This window comes from Sardina pilchardus, chromosome 4, assembly GCF_963854185.1.
Source record: "Sardina pilchardus chromosome 4, fSarPil1.1, whole genome shotgun sequence".
Classification (NCBI taxonomy): Eukaryota; Metazoa; Chordata; class Actinopteri; order Clupeiformes; family Clupeidae; genus Sardina; species Sardina pilchardus.
In genome coordinates this window covers 20207633-20224856 of record NC_084997.1, presented here as the reverse complement: position 1 = coordinate 20224856, position 17224 = coordinate 20207633, and the positions used below count along the sequence as shown (strand labels likewise).

The 17224-nt window shown below is 46.5% G+C and overlaps 1 protein-coding gene across 6 annotated transcripts in view; it reads left to right on the top strand.

The window, feature by feature from the left end:
* The window catches only part of zmym2 (zinc finger, MYM-type 2), a 35940-nt gene that overhangs the window by 4347 nt on the left and 14369 nt on the right, over positions 1-17224 (top strand). For 5 of the 6 annotated variants that reach the window (XM_062534494.1, XM_062534492.1, XM_062534491.1 and 2 more), the window contains exons 2-9: positions 1686-2805; positions 9329-9617; positions 10252-10435; positions 11490-11702; positions 12738-12882; positions 13945-14060; positions 14543-14668; positions 16216-16366. In XM_062534494.1, coding sequence (XP_062390478.1) covers positions 1701-2805; positions 9329-9617; positions 10252-10435; positions 11490-11702; positions 12738-12882; positions 13945-14060; positions 14543-14668; positions 16216-16366 — 2329 coding nt within the window. In that variant the 5' untranslated portion in view covers positions 1686-1700. The remainder of the gene's footprint in view (positions 1-1685; positions 2806-9328; positions 9618-10251; positions 10436-11489; positions 11703-12737; positions 12883-13944; positions 14061-14542; positions 14669-16215; positions 16367-17224) is intronic. The other variant, XM_062534497.1, reaches the window with a different exon arrangement.

Here is a 17224-nt window from a genome sequence, read left to right as displayed (position 1 = left end):
GCTCATCATGGTGTGGTAGTTAGCTTCATTTCAGGACGGAATTGATCGCATGTGAAAGGCGACATTGTTTCTCGGTGGCTCTGCATTGGGGCTTGAGCCAAGATGGCTCCCGTGGCTGGGGAAACTGTGACCTTGTTTCCTCCCGGTTTCTGTGGAGCTGCATGGCAGCTTGGTCACTCGCAAAAATATTTGTTTATTTATTTATTCTGATAGTTTTAGGATTTGATATGTGGTTGATTGTTGTTGCATAGCTGAATGTTGATGCATCAGATAGACACTGAGAGAAAAACAGTGTTGCTACGGTCTGCGTCTGTAGCGATGGTTGTCTTTAGCAGCAGCCCAGTGCATCAGGAAGGATTGAGGATCCCTGATCTGGTGTGTGTGTGTGTGTGTGTGTGTGTGTGTGGCTCCTCAACCCAACGGATCCAACCTCATGTCTACCTCCAGTCATACAATCCCTCCAGTGGTGTCATCACTACGGCAACCATGTAGCTGCATCAGTGTTAGAGATCTTAGAGAGCGAGTGAGCGAGATAGAGAAAATTGGCTGAATGGGGACTACGGTGAGGAATGGAAGTAGTAGAGAAGACAAAGAGAAAAAACAGGGACACACACACACACACACACATGCATACATACACACACCTACGCCCTTCCCCTGGAGTCAACACTGTTACAGCCAGGTGGAGAGCTTACAGTAATTTCCCGCATATAAGCCGCATTGTGTATAAGTGTTTTATGCAGGTTAAAAGAGGCAAAACTATATTAACACCATATTAACTGCCCCCCTGTATTAGCCTCATAGCTGAAGAAATTTTGCAAAATGAATGTACAAGCCGCGGCTAATAGTCGGGAAATTACGGTAAGGTTTAGGTGAAAAGGACATCTCTGTTTTTGATTGCTTTCCTTCATTAAACCTGTCAGTCATCGTCCATCAGGCATTTCAGCTAAGCTAGGGATACAAGCTAGCTAGCTCTGCGCTTGTGGACACATGTCTGGTCTCAGTCACAACTCCAGTGATTGGAACACAGCACACAGTGCTGTGTTCCAATGTTGTGTGTGTTCAGGGTTATAGGGTCATTGCTTTGTTTTAGGGGGTCATCAACAGCAGTGGCAAAGATGGCATTCACAAGCATTTGCCTAACGTGTTTGTAAAAGAAAAGCATTTTCTTTTTAATTACAGAGCATATTCATTAGGATCCATCGTTGAGGCCAGTAAAACATATAGTTTCAACAAGAGAACAAAAGCAAAATATGGCAACCACTTGTTTTTGCTGGATAATTAATTGCTAATCTTTCTGGTGACCACCTGGTAAGCTTCTTGGCTCTGAGTTCAGCATATCTCTGCGATAATATAAATCTGAATGAATCAGCAAATAAATGTTTTAACCCTTTGAGTTCCATGCTCACCAAAGAGTGTTCTCTTAATTCATCAGTCTTTGCTCAGTGTTTTTCTTTTGTTCAGCACACCGCCTATTCAGGATCATACTACTGAATTTAGAGCCTGCTTCTTCTTTTGGTTTGGGCAAGCAGGTGTTGGTCAGGTGGCCTTAGAACAATGGATGTGTTTTTGTGTGTGTGTGTTAAGGTGGGGAGGGGGAGGGGGAGGGGGTCGCCTGTGCCCTCCAGCTGTCACACTCTCACCTGTCTCTCCTGGGTGTGTGTGTTTTTTTTTCACGTCGACAGGTGGTTGCCTAAGCGATGGACGGAGATTTGGAGCCCAGGTCCGATGTAGAGGGCGGCGGTTCGACCGCAGAGGAGTCGCCGCCACAGCAGCTGGAGGAGGACGAGGCCATGGAGACCACTCCCCCAGAGACGCAGGGCACGCCCACGCCAGCCGGCGACGACGACGAAGGCAGCAGCACAGCCGACACGACGGTCGCCACGACAACGGCCCCGCCCAGGCCGGCGGAGGACAACGACGACGACGTGGTGCTGGTGGAGGAGGAGGAGGACGGCCCCTCGTCGGGTCAGCAGGGACCCGGCAGTAGCCCCACCTCCTCAGGTGAAGACGCGGCTGCCACGGCGACCGAAGCCACAGACTGCGCCGAGCCTGCTGCCACGGCAACAGCGGAGACAGCATCTTCCATGGCATCTGCCTCCCCACTCGCCGTTGCAACAACAGCAGCTGCTGCTGCTGCTACTGCCGGTGATGGTGATGGTGGTGATGCCTCTGCTTCTGCTGCTGCTGTCGCTGCTGCAACGGCGAAGCCCCAGAGCGAGCCCATTGTGATAGATGATGAGGAGGAGGCCGAGCAGAGGGGCTCGTCCTCCTCCTCTTCCTCCTCTTCCTCATCTTCACAGCAGGCTCTGGCGGCGCCGTTGAGCAGCACGGAGCCCGACTCGGAGATCAAGATCGCCAGCGTCACTACGCTGGGCGCCGCTTCCTCGTCCTCCGCTTCCGTTTCCGAGGAGGCTTCGTCGGCAGTCGCCGCCGCGGCGACGGCGGAATCGTCGGCGGAGTCGTCGGGGGGTTCTGCGTCACCGGCGTTGTCGGCGGCGGCAACGACGACGACGTGCCCTCAGGAAGACATGAACCTGATGATCACCAGCGTGACGTCGCTGCAGGGGGAGGCGGCGACGACGCAGGCGGGGGCGGAGAACGGCCTGCAGATCAGCAGCACGTTCAGCCTCAACCCGGACGCTCAGAACCAGAACCAGACTCAGAACCAGAGCGCCACTCCCGCGTCCTCCTCCAGCCCGGCCGCCGGCCGGCCCTCGCCGACCTTTAACCCCGGCCGCGTCAGCTCCAGCTCCGCCAGCCAGCCCGTGCAGAACGGAGAGACGGGCACGCACCAAAGGCCAGGTAAGGAGCGCCACACACACACACACACACACACACACACACACTTATTTATTCCTCTTCGTCATAAGGCTTCAATGAGCACTCTCCATTGCATTGGGTCCCTGGCAGCATGTTGGGCCTCTCCCCATGAAAAGTTCATCTGTTCCAGCTCTCGTGTCACAGTTCTGCGCCAGGAGGTTTTGGGCCTCCCATGTTTGCTTTTGCCTAGTGGTGTCCATCTTAAGGCGACTTTTGTGATGCGGTCCCTCTCCATCCTCAACACATGTCCTAGTATAGCCATCTCAAGCGTCTGTGTGTAATCGCCTCGGTGATGCTCACCCTCTCTGACACACTGTGGTGTGGAGATGCATGCTGCATGGTGAACTCAGGCTAACCTGTTAGCAACCCTGTTGCATTTGATCTGTTGGTCAGTCTAGAAAGGACCCCATTGACATCTGTGTCTGAATCACCAGAAGCAGGAATGTGCTATTTGTTTTGGAATCGAGTAAACTGCATTTAAAACCTTTGTTTACAAGGAGGAAGATGCGTTTGCTGCACTTCTGAAATGGTTTGGTAAGAGTATAATGCACCAATTAAAGTTTAATTTCACTGCTGGTGGTTATGTCCCTGGAAGTCGTAAAATGTTTCAGTTCAGAAACGGACGTCCTTTCCAGATGGACCTGCAGAGCAAACAGGTTCGTCTAGGTTCACCCAGGATAGAGGGAGTCATTCGATCCAAATTTGAAAGCTGTATAAATGTTCTTTTGGTGTTTTTTTCATGATTCAAAGGATGCATTCATGGTTTCATAAGCTGTAATATTGGACCTTCTGCATTTACTGTAAGCCAGCGGTTCCCAAACTTTTCCCCCCACGTTCAACCCTCTACGTCCTGCCTCGGCTCGCGTCCCCCCCACCATCCGACACATTAAAAAGTTACACATTCTGTTGATGCATTCCAGGCACTGTGGTGCAATAAGCCACCTTTTTAAATCGAAACTTAGCCTACTAGAAGTTTGGGAAGTATTACCTTTTAATGTCATGTTTCCATGGTTTCAACCAATATACTTGATATTGCTTGATGCTGATTGGCTATAAGGTGTCTTTTGGGATGGCGCGAGGAGGGGGGGCTTTTAAGGCCCCAGGGGTATTAAAGATAGGCAGCAGCCCTCCGTAGGGAGGATGTCATCAGGCTGCGCCAGCTGATGACATCCCATCTTCTCCCTATTGCCTGATGGTTGGTGTGGAGGACATTGTGTGGGCTGTGCTGTCACTGCAATACGGTGAATAAAGATCAGCAGTTCAGATATCTCCTGTCTGCATGATCTCCTTCAAACGCCTTGTTCCAGAGTGCTAATTAGTAAATGGTTAATTGTTAATTGGATTCAGAAGTGGACATTTTCCACAACATTCTTCTTTAATCTCAAAACTTGCCCCAACATTCAGCAGTCATGGGCTTTATGCAGCTGCCTAGTCCTCTGAGGCAAGGCCTTTATTGGTTGGATTTTTCAGTCCCCAAAAATGTTGTATTTTGCCCAGTTCCCGGTTTTTAGTTTTCATGTGTAGTTTTGATCCCATCTTAGGCTGGGTGAACCCTGCCTGAACTTCCGTCGAATTTGGATTTCGCCCAGCAGCTCAGGCTGGAAACCTGCACATCTGTCTCCTCTGTTCCCTGCCAGAGCCTTTGGCTCCAACCAGAAACTAGCTTATCTAAAAGACGCACTGGATCATTGGTCTGATTGGTTGAAGGACTATGCAAGCGTACGGAGTCATTTGAACGATGCCCATTGATCACGCCTCTTGTGCAGTAGAAACAAAGTGCAGCCTTCCCGTACTAATGTTCAATCTTAAAAGATCGAGCTTAGTATGGTGATAGCCAGACTAATCCCATCTGCAAAAGTTGTAGGCAGACATTTGTGTTGTCCACGAACCTTGCGCCTGTATGTAAAACGTGGAATTATTTGTTACTGTCTTCAAAGCAAAGACAAATAGCATTCTGTACTTAAAAATCTAGTTTTATGTAACTTTCAAATGTATTTATTTTGTTTATTTTTTGTGGGAGTTCCAGTGTTCCTTCCTGCAGTCCCACTAGTTTCTTCCCACCCATGAAATTAGTCCTGCTCGGCTGCTCCTCAGTTCCACACTCTTTTGCGCTGGTACTCCTGTGGGAGTGCAGGCCTGCAGTCTGAAACTAAAATGATTGACGCCTGCAATGCAGAACAAGGCTATAAGATAAGAAGCGTTTACATCATTGTTCATGATGTGTATTTGAGAAACAGCGGTTATCAGGAACTGTAGAGACCAAGTTGAGGTCTGGGAGACCAAGAATACCTGTAGCTCATAAGATTGCTTGAAAACACCTCTCTAACAGTAACGTGCAACAAGGGCTGCATCATGGTTTGGATGGTTGTGATGAAGCCTGTTGAGCAGGGAGCATTTCACTGGTAGAGAGCAGAAAGCATTTAATTATATACATTCCAATGGAAGCTGGCATCGTGCCTCCTTTCAGCGCCTAAAGATGAAAAGAGGATGACTTGCACAAAAGAGCAGTGGCCCTAAACGCACCTCAGAATCCACAATGGTCTTCCTCAAAGGATGCATTCTGAAGGTGTGACCAATGGCCCTCACAATCCTCAGATCTAGAGATCATTGCAAATCCGTGGAATGGCCTCAGAGGTGTCAGGATGGTCGAAGAGTCTCATGTAGCTCACTCTTAGACAAGAAAGGAAATATTCTTAGCTGACCACAAAAAGTGTTATAAGCTGTGATGCTTGCCAGAGAGACTGTTACTAAATACTGACCATGCAGGGAGCCCAAACTTCTGCTTCGGGCCCATTTCCATTGTTGTTATTGTGTAGCTGTAAACGATGGTTATGAATATGTAATTTTGCTTAAAATAATAATGGTTTCTTTTCACTATTGTCATCTTAAACTGTATGCTTTTTGTAAAACAGGCCATTTTTATTTACTCAGCTATTTGGAGTAGGCTGCGTTTGACCAGGGGTGGCCAAACTTTTGCTTTTCACTATATCTGTTAGATGTTTCATTTGTTGTGTTTGTGTGTATGGAGGGAGAGGATCGTGTTTGGGATTGTCTATCTCTCTTAAGAAGTCTGATGGAGTCTTGATAAAGTGGTCTAATGCTGGTTTGAACACAGATCATCTGAAAGATAATGAACTCCGTGTGAACGCCACACACACACACACACACACACACACACACACACACACACACACTCGTACCCTACTGCTGCACACATGTCCAGACGATTCTACAGGGAAATGCAGGCCTCACAACGCTGAATCAGAATGACCATTACGTCATACATGTTTGATTCACTGATCTATAAAGAACCCTTCTTTATAGATCAGTGGTTTGATTAAGCGCACATCAGAGTCAAAACGTCAACTTTTTTTATTGGCTCTGCTCTGTGAAGGCTCAGTTTATAAATAACTTGACCTGGAGAGTGGAGACGTATGGTAACATACGGCACACACACACAGGCGCGCTCCCATACACAGTTCACCAGACGTTTTATTTCTCCAGCCGTTATGTGTCATGTTCCTTGTTGATGATGGCCATTCACCTCTGAGTCTGGATCTGGATTGCCACACATATGGACAAAGGCTGCATGTTTAATGATGTGGAGGGAGGAAATGACACACAAAGGCCTAATTGGACTATAAAGATGTATAATACTGAAGAATATGTGAGTGATTCCATGCACACTACCAACCATGAGTGCAATAATCCAAATCTTGTCAGATGCACTGTGTGTATGTATGAATAGATTTCTTGTGGGCGGGTATAGTTTACACCCCTGGAAGTCTCTGGTTATTCAAACGGTGTGTGGCTTAATTGGAAAGGTTGTCATAAGTTGTAACTTCCTAATGTGGAATTTGTATTGGTTGTCATGAGTGACTGACAATAAGACGGGAATCTGAGCTAGCAGTTCAATTACAACTCAGTGTTGATAAATTTGAATGCAAGAGCTTGAGTTTGTGTCGCAAATGACATAGTTGAAAATGCTCTCTGTTACATAGTGTAGATGTGGTGTTGGAATTTAGAACTACCTGCTTTTTATGTAGCATATCACCATGGAGTTGGGGAGGAAGTCCCCTTTCATTTCAATGGCCAGTGCTAATGCTAGGCTAGCTAATTCAGCCAAGAACATGCTCAGTGGACTGCTCCCATCTTTAAAAATGTAGTTAAACGTGTACTTAATTCTGCCCTCGTTTTCACAAACAATCCAATTATGTGCCACAGTACCAACGGCCTCGGAATGATCCTCTCAGCAGGAAATGGCCTGCTCCCCCAACTATTTACTAAGACAATATGCATTTGTGTCCACTATTGATGAGGCACCTGATCAACTTGTTGGTGAAAATGTGGGCTGAAGTGAGCACATGTTGGAAGCCATTTTTTAAAGATGGAGGATGCTAACTGGCCGAAGCGTAGCCTTCCAAATCCTGACCCCCTGCATATGACCGTATATGGCATGAAGTGTCCTAAATATGCAGATTCGTCAGCTCATATGATGCATGAAGATTATTGGACCCATGAGTCTGGGACAGCAGGCCCAGTGACTGGGCCAGGGAACAGACCCCCTGATTGGCCTAATCAGACTCATCACGCTCCAATCAGATTAGCTCCCCCAGTCCTCTCCAGCCCCTTGCGTTTTGGTCGAGATGACTTGGCAATGTGAATGAATCAGGAGGAGGAACTGCAGAGAGGCGGGAGTGGACGGGAGTGAGGCCTGGCACTGAAATGATTCTGGTAATTCTAATTTTCAGATTTCACGTGTCCTCTTGTCACCCCTGGGAGTAATGAGTCAATGAGAAGAATAAGATGCCTGTTTCAGCGCTGACTTCTAAGTGTCCTTCTCAAACACGGTGGTCACTAAGGAATGCTCTTGGAGTTGACGCTCATGGAAAAGATTTTTTCGTTCCCTGTTAGATTTTTACGATTGAATCCCAGATTAGTGGATGATGATTGCCCCAGATTGATCTGTAGAGTGATTCTCAGGCTTGCGTTTTGAAGTGACGCTCGTTGACCTCTGAATGAGAGAATTTTTTGTCAGTTGTTTGTATATTAATTCTGCCATTAAGTATCTGCCATTTTTAGAAATAGTTATTCTTATAGGTAATGCTAGGAAAGCCAGGCATTTATATGGTGGTACAGTATGTGTGACATTGGCGAAGACTGTCACAGAAAGGCTTTTGTAGACTATTGATGTACACAAGCCTTTCATGGTGCCACATATATTTTATCAGACGCGATCAAGCGTTTCCTAGTGGTTGATGGCACAATTTAAGGGTTTTAAATAAATCATTTCACGTGTGTTGGTTATGCATGTGAGAATGAAACCTTTCCACTGCAGTCCACCAGTCTTCCCCAGACGGTCCTATCTTTTGCCTTGGCCCCGTGTTCTGCCTGTTCACGGGCCGTTCCATCACATCTGTGCGCATGCTGTCCCGTGGCAAGGGCCTGTATTTCACCGCCGCTCACTCCCCGACTCTCCCAGAGTACTGCGCTGGTATTTACGACGCTGTCGTCACTGGCAGAGGCCGCACTCTGATGGAGTCAGGGCCAGTGGCTCATTGCCACCCACCTTGAATGAGAATCAGAGTGAGAAATACCTTCATTCATCTCAAAGGAAATTTGACTGTCACAACAGCACCATCCTGTGCATGTAAACAAATAGCATAAGAGTAAAAAAAAAAAGTAAATATATATATATATATAATTAAAAAACGTTACTGTGGCAAAGAGGTGAGGAGTTGTAGAGTTTGATTACCATTGGAAGGAATGGCCTGTGTTTTACAGAGGAACATTTAGATTAGCATCCCATTGAAGATGCCCTTCAGCTCAACAAGCTTATCATTTCTGGGATGAACGGGTGTTGTTCAGGATTCTCATCAGCTTGTATGTGAAACATCCTCCTCTCTGCCACCACCTCCATTAAGTCCAACTGTGACAGAGCTGGCTTTCTTAATAAGCCTGTTTAGGCTGTTAGGATCCTTCGCTTTCATGCCACATTCTCAGCACACCGCTGCATAAATGGCACTAGATGCAAAAGACTGGTAGCGTCTGGCTAACAATCTGCTGAAAGCAACAGTATGCAGCCAGAAAAGTTTTACTATATTTCATTTTAGCATTATATCATTGTAATTGATTTCAATGAAATACAGTAATGTGAAGGACAGATATGCAGATACTCCTGTGGTCCAGGACAATACAGCTTTCATAGCACGTCATTTTCAGCTGGATTTTCAAAAGGAATGCAGGTTTTTTTCTTTTTGCATATCTCTTAGGGTTGTTGCCTTGCTAGTTTTTAAATCACAATCAATGAGCATGGAGACATTCTCACACACACACGCACACACACACACAAGCCTTCAGCCTTCATCTCAGTGCTGTATTCTTTTTTCTCCTCCTCCTCCTCCTCCTCCTCCTCCCTCTCCTCCTCCCCCTCATCCTCCTCCCTCTCCCTCTCCCCCTCTCTCTCTCTCTGTCTCTCCTCTCATCCGTTCCAACATGGCAACAGACTCTTGGATCTCTCAGTCGGCGTCGTTCCCCCGGAACCAGAAGCAGCCGGGCGTGGACTCTCCGTCGCCGGCCGCCTCGCTGGCCAAGCCGCCGGGCCAGTCGGGCTCGGGGTCGCAGCAGCCGCCGCGCACCGTCAAGGTCACGTGCGCCAACTGCAAGAAGCCGCTGAAGAAGGGCCAGACGGCGTACCAGCGCAAGGGCTCGTCGCACCTCTTCTGCTCCACGCCCTGCCTCTCCGCCTTCTCCCACAAGCCCCAGCCCAAGAAGAACTGCACCATGTGCAAGAAGTACGCCCCTCCTCCTCCTCGTCCTCCGATGTGTTTTAGATTCAGAGCTTTTTGTCATTTAGACATTTTATTATTTATTTTATTTTTTTTAAACGTGCTTGAATGCGCCTGAGTTCATGTTTTATCTTCAGTCGTATTTGTTATGTGTAGCAATGTAATGAATAGCACCTGAGAATTTAATATTTGAGAAAAAAAGAGATCTGAGAATTACACAAAATACGCATATAATGTGGAAATAGGAGAATTGTCTTTGCATGAGCCATCCAAAAAATATATATATATTTGATAGTAAGGCCTGTCGACTGTTGATGATGAGTATCATCTGGATTAGCGGTTCTTGTAGCTGTGCCCTTCCAGAGAGGGTTAAAGCGAAGTGAGAGGCGCAAACGCTCGATCATTTCCGCATTCTGTCTTTGCAAAGGGGAGGGGGGCTAAATCCCCCTTTAAGCAGACCTGTTAACATTCGAACTGAACTGCTTGCCAATCTGACAGAAACTGATATCCCACTATGACGTCTTTGCGACACGCCTCTTTAAGCAGACAGGAACTGTTAGAATTTTTCTTCCATAGAGATGCATTATGTTGCTCTGTCTTGTCAGTAATTAAGGATCTTTGGCCCTTCTCTGGTCCGCAGGGACATCACGAGCATGAAGGGCACCATCGTGGCCCAGGTGGACTCCAGCGAGTCCTTCCAGGAGTTCTGCAGCACCGGCTGCCTGGCCGCCTACGAGAACAAGCAGGTGCCCCCCAAGAGCGCCATCAAGACCAAGTGCACCGTCTGTGGCAAGCTGACGGAGGTGAGCGACCGCGTCGACAGTGTAAGAGCCCTAATTCTGACCAACGGTGGTGGGTTTGGGTGATGGGTTTGGGTGTCCGGGACGGGAGGGAGCACACGCACTGTTAAAAAGGCCTCTTGAGCTGTATGTTACGCACAATGTGGGAATACGTGAATTGTCTTTGCATGACCCATCCAAACAAATACAAAGGTGTCTGCTAAATAACAATAACAATAACCGTAACCATAACCATAACCATGTTGCTTTGTATTTTTTGTTAATGGGCTGATTGCCACTATTGTAGGTTAGCTGACATAGGTGGGTGCAAGGAGCTAACATGTGTTAATCCCTAGGATCTTATCACATAGGTGATGGCCCACAATGCATCACTCATCAGGGACACATTGGTGCTGTTCACATATAGCCTTTTTCCCCCCGACAGAGAACCCACTGAAGAAATGGATTTTCCGTCCATATCTACTGTTGCCATGAGTAAACAAAGCTAGTCAACTACAGTAGCATTACACTGCAGACATTGACTAGCATTTTAAACAGCTACTGTAAATTCTGCCATTTTCACTGGACAACTGTTCATACCATTCTTCCGTTTATGCATCTCATTAACTTTTCTTTTGCATGCAACACCCATTGTTGATGACGCATCCTTGGTTCAGTTAAAAACTGGTGGAAATGCGGTCTTGTTCGCTAGATAGCATCACGGTTCTAAGCTAACGAAAACACCTTGTAGTGATCATACTCAAGGGAACATGAATACTGTATTCCATTTCTGCAGATTGGTCTGCCTAAATCTTACACACAATGTCTTTAAATACATATGAACCCAGCACCGAGAAATTGTGGAGACGTGTTCTTCAGTGTGTGTGTGTGTGTGTAGATGCCATACACATTTGACACTTGCACCGGCTACAGGGTTCGATCGCCCTGTATCAAGAATCCTGTCATATCAAATGTCCAGTATTGATTAGTTGTTAATTTAATTATTTATGACGAAAATGCCTATCTATATGGATTTTTGTGGCTGAACCGGAGAATCCAACTGTGCTTGAAAGTGGTCGCGAAATGTGTTATTTTACAGATTCGACACGAAGTGAGCTTCAAGAATGTCACGCACAAGATCTGCAGCGACGCCTGCTTCAACCGCTACCGCATGGCCAACGGGCTGGTGATGAACTGCTGCGAGCAGTGCGGCAACTACCTACCAAACCGGGCCACCGCCAACCACTACCTACTGGTGGACGGGCAGCAGAAGCGCTTCTGCAGCCAGAACTGCATACGAGACTACAAGCAGGTCAGTGTGTCCACCTGTCCGGCAGTGAGGGAGATGGAGAGTGCGGTGGGCCCAGGCGGATATTGCTGGCCTTCTGAATGGGAAGCACAATGGGAATATATGCTGCCCGTGTTAACCCCTCAGCCGGTATGGGAATGTTGGAAAATGAACGGATAGTTCCAGTCCCTGATTGATTGGCTGAATCGCGTTGGATTCCGTTGTAAAATCCAACACAAACATGCACCTTGACTGCATTTAGTTCTATAGTAATGTGCTACCACAACTGCCACAAATGTTAGAGTAGATGTTGATGTTGATGTTGCTAGGCAACCATTCAGATAGAGGAATTATATTTCCTGGCGGAAAAATAATCTATGAATACATCATTACATTTGTCGTTGCTGTGCCTTTGTTTCGTGAAATCTTGCCAGATAGAAGTAGTAACCTTTTTAGAAAAGCAATTGGCCCTGAGAGGCTGTAGTTTACACTGATTTTAGAACAGCTAAGGCGGGGGCGGGGGGGGGGGGGGGGGGGTTTAGGCCCTCGGCTTTGTACGTTGTGCCTAACAATGCCCCCTAGCTGTTCTAAAATCAGTGTAAACTACGGCCTCTCAAGGCTTATTGCTTGATTCTAAAAAAAATTCAGGGCTCAGTGAATTTCATTCATTGTGGTGGAACAGAATCTTGTGTTAGAATGTTCAAAGCTCCTCCTGAAGGGTGAAGAGTGGGTCAGGAGACATGAATCCCAATTATTATATTGAGACGTGGTGCCGTTTGACTTGCACTGCTACTGCTTTGACTGCACTGAACTATGCTGTGCTGAGTTGCCTGCGTCTGTCTGTGATTGGATGTGTTTAACATCCAATCCATCTACACATTGTAGATAGTTCTCTGTGGTCATACATTGGACACTGGATGAAGGGTTACTGTGTTGTTGTTTTTTTTTGTTAAGTTCTTTCATTTAACAGTTTGAAGAGCCTGTGCTCACTACATTCGTACATTTGCCTCTGCTCAAAGAATTTGAATGCGCCTCAAGTTGGTTGTTGATGTGTTACAGGCTCACGGGAAGATGACGCCGTGCACTGGCTGTAAGACCCTGTGCCGCTCCTTTGACGTGACTCACTGCATCGGGGCCACAGGAGTCATGGAGCCCTACTGCTCCACCGCCTGCATGAACAAGACCAAGATGGCCGCCGTGCAGAGTGAGTGCTCGCTTTGTGTCTGTGTGTGAGCGAGAGATTCACATCTTGGTGGGGTGTGTAGCATTTTGTGGACATCTATTGTGTTTATGAAATGGATTGGATGATGTTGCCCCCCAAAGGCCATGCTATATTCTGCTCTTAATGCGTATTCAGGTCTTGCTCAAAAAGCTGTGCCAGTATGACGTCATTTTGGTCCCAAATGAAAATGTACAAATTTTACCATCCAAAAACAAACATTAGGTTTTTGTTAGACCAGAGTCTCCCTTTACGAGTGCTGCGCATTGGGGGGACGTTGTGGCGCAACTGGCTACAATGTCCGTACCACAGTCGGCTCCAGAGTCCAACCCAAGGTCACTTTTAATTCCCATTCCATCCCATCTCTCTCTCCCACTCACTTCCTGTCACACTTCCTGTCCTGCCATAAAAAAGGCAACAAAAAATATGTATTTTTAAGAAAAAGAGAGAGCTTGTGAATTAGTAGCTTTACTTTAGTTTTTCACACATGCATTTTAGTTTTTATTGAATAAATGATGACACGGTGGAGTCTGTTGTTTTAGACAAGATTAGATAAGATTTACATTATTTTAGGACCTAGTAAGGACATGGTTATTATTTTTTATTATGTCCTGATGTGTAAAACCATATAACTGAAAAAGGGTGTACTTTGTTTTTCTTCACATTATCGTACCTGTACATTGTTAGCCTGAATGCATTCCTGTGTCTGCAGTATATTTATGTGAACTTTCTCTGTCTGTCACTCTCTTTCTCTCTTCTGCATCTCTCTCTCTCTCTTTCTCTCACTGTTTGTATTCTCTTCCTTCTCCTTTCTCTACCCCCCACCCACCCCCTTGTGATTGTATTTTCTCTTTCTTTCTTGGTTTCCCCATCTTTTTTTTTTCTTTTTGTCTGCGTTCTTTCTCTTTCTTTCTTGGTTTCCCCATCTCTCTCTCTCTCTCTCTCTCTCTCTCTCTCTCTCTCTCTCTCTCTCTCTCTCTCTCTCTCTCTCTCTCTCTCTCTCTCTCTCTCTCTCTCTCTCTCTCTCTCTCTCTCCCCCCTGTGCAGATGTTGAGCCCTCGTGTCACTTCTGTAAGAGGAACGCGTTGCCCCAGTATCAGGCCACCCTCCCCGAGGGGAAGGTCTTAAACTTCTGCAGCTCACATTGCGTCACCAAGTTCCAGGTGCGTCAGGCACGCACACCCACCTCATGTTAACATTACCCTCCCCACTACAACCCCGCCGCCACACACACACACACACACACACACACACCTCACCGGGAGGCAATTTTGCCTGAAATAGGCATCTGCAACATGCTCTCGCATTCATTTTGCAATGCGTTGTTTTTAATGCAGTAAAAAACACATTCTCATGAAATGCACTCCAGAAGCAAAGGTAGCAGCGATGGAAACGGAGTCTTTTCAGAGGAGGACGAAGACACACAGTTCCTCTTAACAGAAGCCTTATGCAAGCAGAAATAACAAGTGTGAATGTGCGTGCACTCTGTGTGTGCACGCATTGCTTGTGTGTGTGTGTGTGCATGGTGTGTGTGTGTGTGTGCATGGTGTGTGTGTGTGTGCGCTTGTCTATGCCTGCATACGTGCAGATGATTATCTAATAGCTGCGGCTCTTGACTCCCACCCCTCCTCTCCTGCCTCTCCAGAGTGCGGCGGTTCAGCCGTCCACCAACGGCCAGGCTCCCGTCTCTGCGGCAGGCAACGACATCCAGCTCAAGTGTAACTACTGCCGCGGAGCCTTCAGCCTCAAGCCAGAGACCCTGGAGTGGGAGGTGAGCATGTACTTCTGCTGCTGATTCTTCTGCTGCTGCTGCAGTAATGACCTCTAGAGGAGGCAGGCTGATTGTACTGCTGTAGTTGATGTTACTGTTTACACTGATGTTACTGTTTACACTTGCAAGACAGTAGTTTTTTTTTTTTTTTTTTAAATGTGGCAGGCAGTCATGTGTTCATTATAACCATTGACCCAGCAAAATGGCTGGTGATGTGTTTTCAGAAAGGCCCTGTGTCTAATTGTATCATGTGGAAGTTCAGAATCGGAGTATGATGTCATCAAAGTGCAGCATTATTAGCTTCAGGGAAATTGAACCCACACAATGATTTACAATGAATGGCCTTGTATTATGTCTCGGTGTTAGCAATAGGCCGTGACTGGAGGCATAATGTTTTTCGAGTTGTCTGTACATACGGTATGTTAAGTCTGTGTGTCTCGATCTTGTAAGCACAATATTTCAAGAACACCACATGGCACGTGCTTCAAATGTGGTTTGAACGTTCAGTTTGACTCAAAGATGAAATGATTTGGTTTTGGAGGTCAGGGGTCAATGTTCAAGGTCACTGTGGGCATGAAAGTCCCATTCTTGTGAATGCTATATCTAGAATGCCTTGAGGTACATGCTTCAGATGTAGCAAAAATGTTAAATTGGACTCTTAAGATGAACTGATTATATTTTGGGAGACCAAAGTTCAAGGTCACTGTGACCACATGTACAGCATGTCCCATTTTTATGAAAGCCATATCTAAAGAAAGCGCTCTTCAAATTCGGTACAATATTTACTAACGCTTGCAGGTTTCTCTGCAGAGCTTCCCCTACAGCTTTAGCGTGTATATTTTACAACACTCCTCACTTGGTCAGTCTGCCTTTTCATGAGCATGATCGCAAGGCTGCGAGACTTTGTGTTTGTCAGTGCACCAGCCCACTGGCCCAAAGTTGCAAGGGTGGTTTTTCCGCTCACAGATGCTAGGTGGAAGCGAAACAGCCACCATTCAAACCGAAAATATGTGTAACCATTCCAATAACTCCGAAGCTGTTCAGTTAAGGTAAATTAAGCTAAAAAAAAAAAAAAACCTACATAGTTCCCCTTTTTAAGTCAAGTATGGACAACATAGCAGACTTTAAAGCACTACCTACGATGCTGATAAACTTTTGTTTCTATGCCTTTCCATGCCATAGAAATGTTTCACTGCGCTCACTGCAAAGACCTCCCACCGCCAATTAAGAATGTAGGCTGTATTCTGCTGCTGGAGCGATATGCAGATATACATCCTCCTTACCGCAGTATCTGATGATCGCATTGTGCTATAGGCAGCGATGACTTTCTGATAGCTTTGTGGTTCAAATGTGCATCACTACATGTGGGACTTGGACATCAGTAGAGGCCTCAGATACTCCTTCTAGGGCTGATGTGACGTGGATGTTCTTGGGCTACACTTGAGTTCTCTGCTGTGCCTGGCGTCTCATCCTTTTGCTGTGTATGAACTCTTCTCACTCACCTGTGTGTGTGTGTGTGTGTGTGTGTGTGTGTGTGTGCCCTACAGAATAAAGTATACCAGTTCTGCAGTAAGACGTGCTGCGAGGACTACAAGAAACTGCACTGCATTGTGGCCTTTTGCGAGTACTGTCACGAGGAGAAGACGCTCCACGAGACGGCCAAGTTCTCCGGGGTCAGCCGACCCTTCTGCGGCGAAGGTCTGTACCAGCCTCTTCTCTATAGCTCTGCCTTTAGTGCTTCCGTTTTGACATTTTCTTCCAGAACATTCTTAACTAAGAGAAGGCAATCTTGGCCATTTGCTTGTCTTTATTTCACCTTCACCTGAGGAAGGTCTTTGACTGAAACGCAGGATTTTTCTCTATGAAGTTTGTCTTTATTTGCTTCATCATCAAATGAACATCACATCCTTCCTGACCTGTAGGCCTACTGTTGATAGGTGGAGTGAACTGTTGTACTGCATAGCTCTCATTGTCTCAATCAAAAAGGCAGGAACGTGACCAAGCACATAGTTTGTGTCACATACAAACTCATTGGGTCATTTAACTCCATCAGCTGTCTCGGCTCAAGTTAGTATTGTATAATTTTCTCAGACAGCTAGCTGAGCAACTACAAATCACTGTGTGTCTGTGTGTGTATATTTGTCTTTGTGTGTATGTGTTTGAGGTGCATTATATATTAGGCTTTCAGACTCCATTAGTTCCCAGCTTGTCAATGCTGGCCTAGTTGCAAGTCCTGCGCCAGGAACAGCAGCTAACCAACAGAGACCTCTCTTCTCTTTCCTCCTCTCCTCTCTTCTCTTTCCTCCTCTCCTCTCTTCTCTTTCCTCCTCTCCTCTCTTCTCTTTCCTACCCTACTCTTCTCTCTCCTCTCCTCTCCTCTCTTCTCTTTCCTCCTCTCCTCTCTTCTCTTTCCTACCCTACTCTTCTCTCTCCTCTCCTCTCCTCTCCTCTCTTCTCTTTCCTCCTCTCCTCTCTTCTCTTTCCTACCCTACTCTTCTCTCTCCTCTCCTCTCCTCTCCTCTCCTCTCCTCTCCTCTCCTCTTCTCTTTCCTCCTC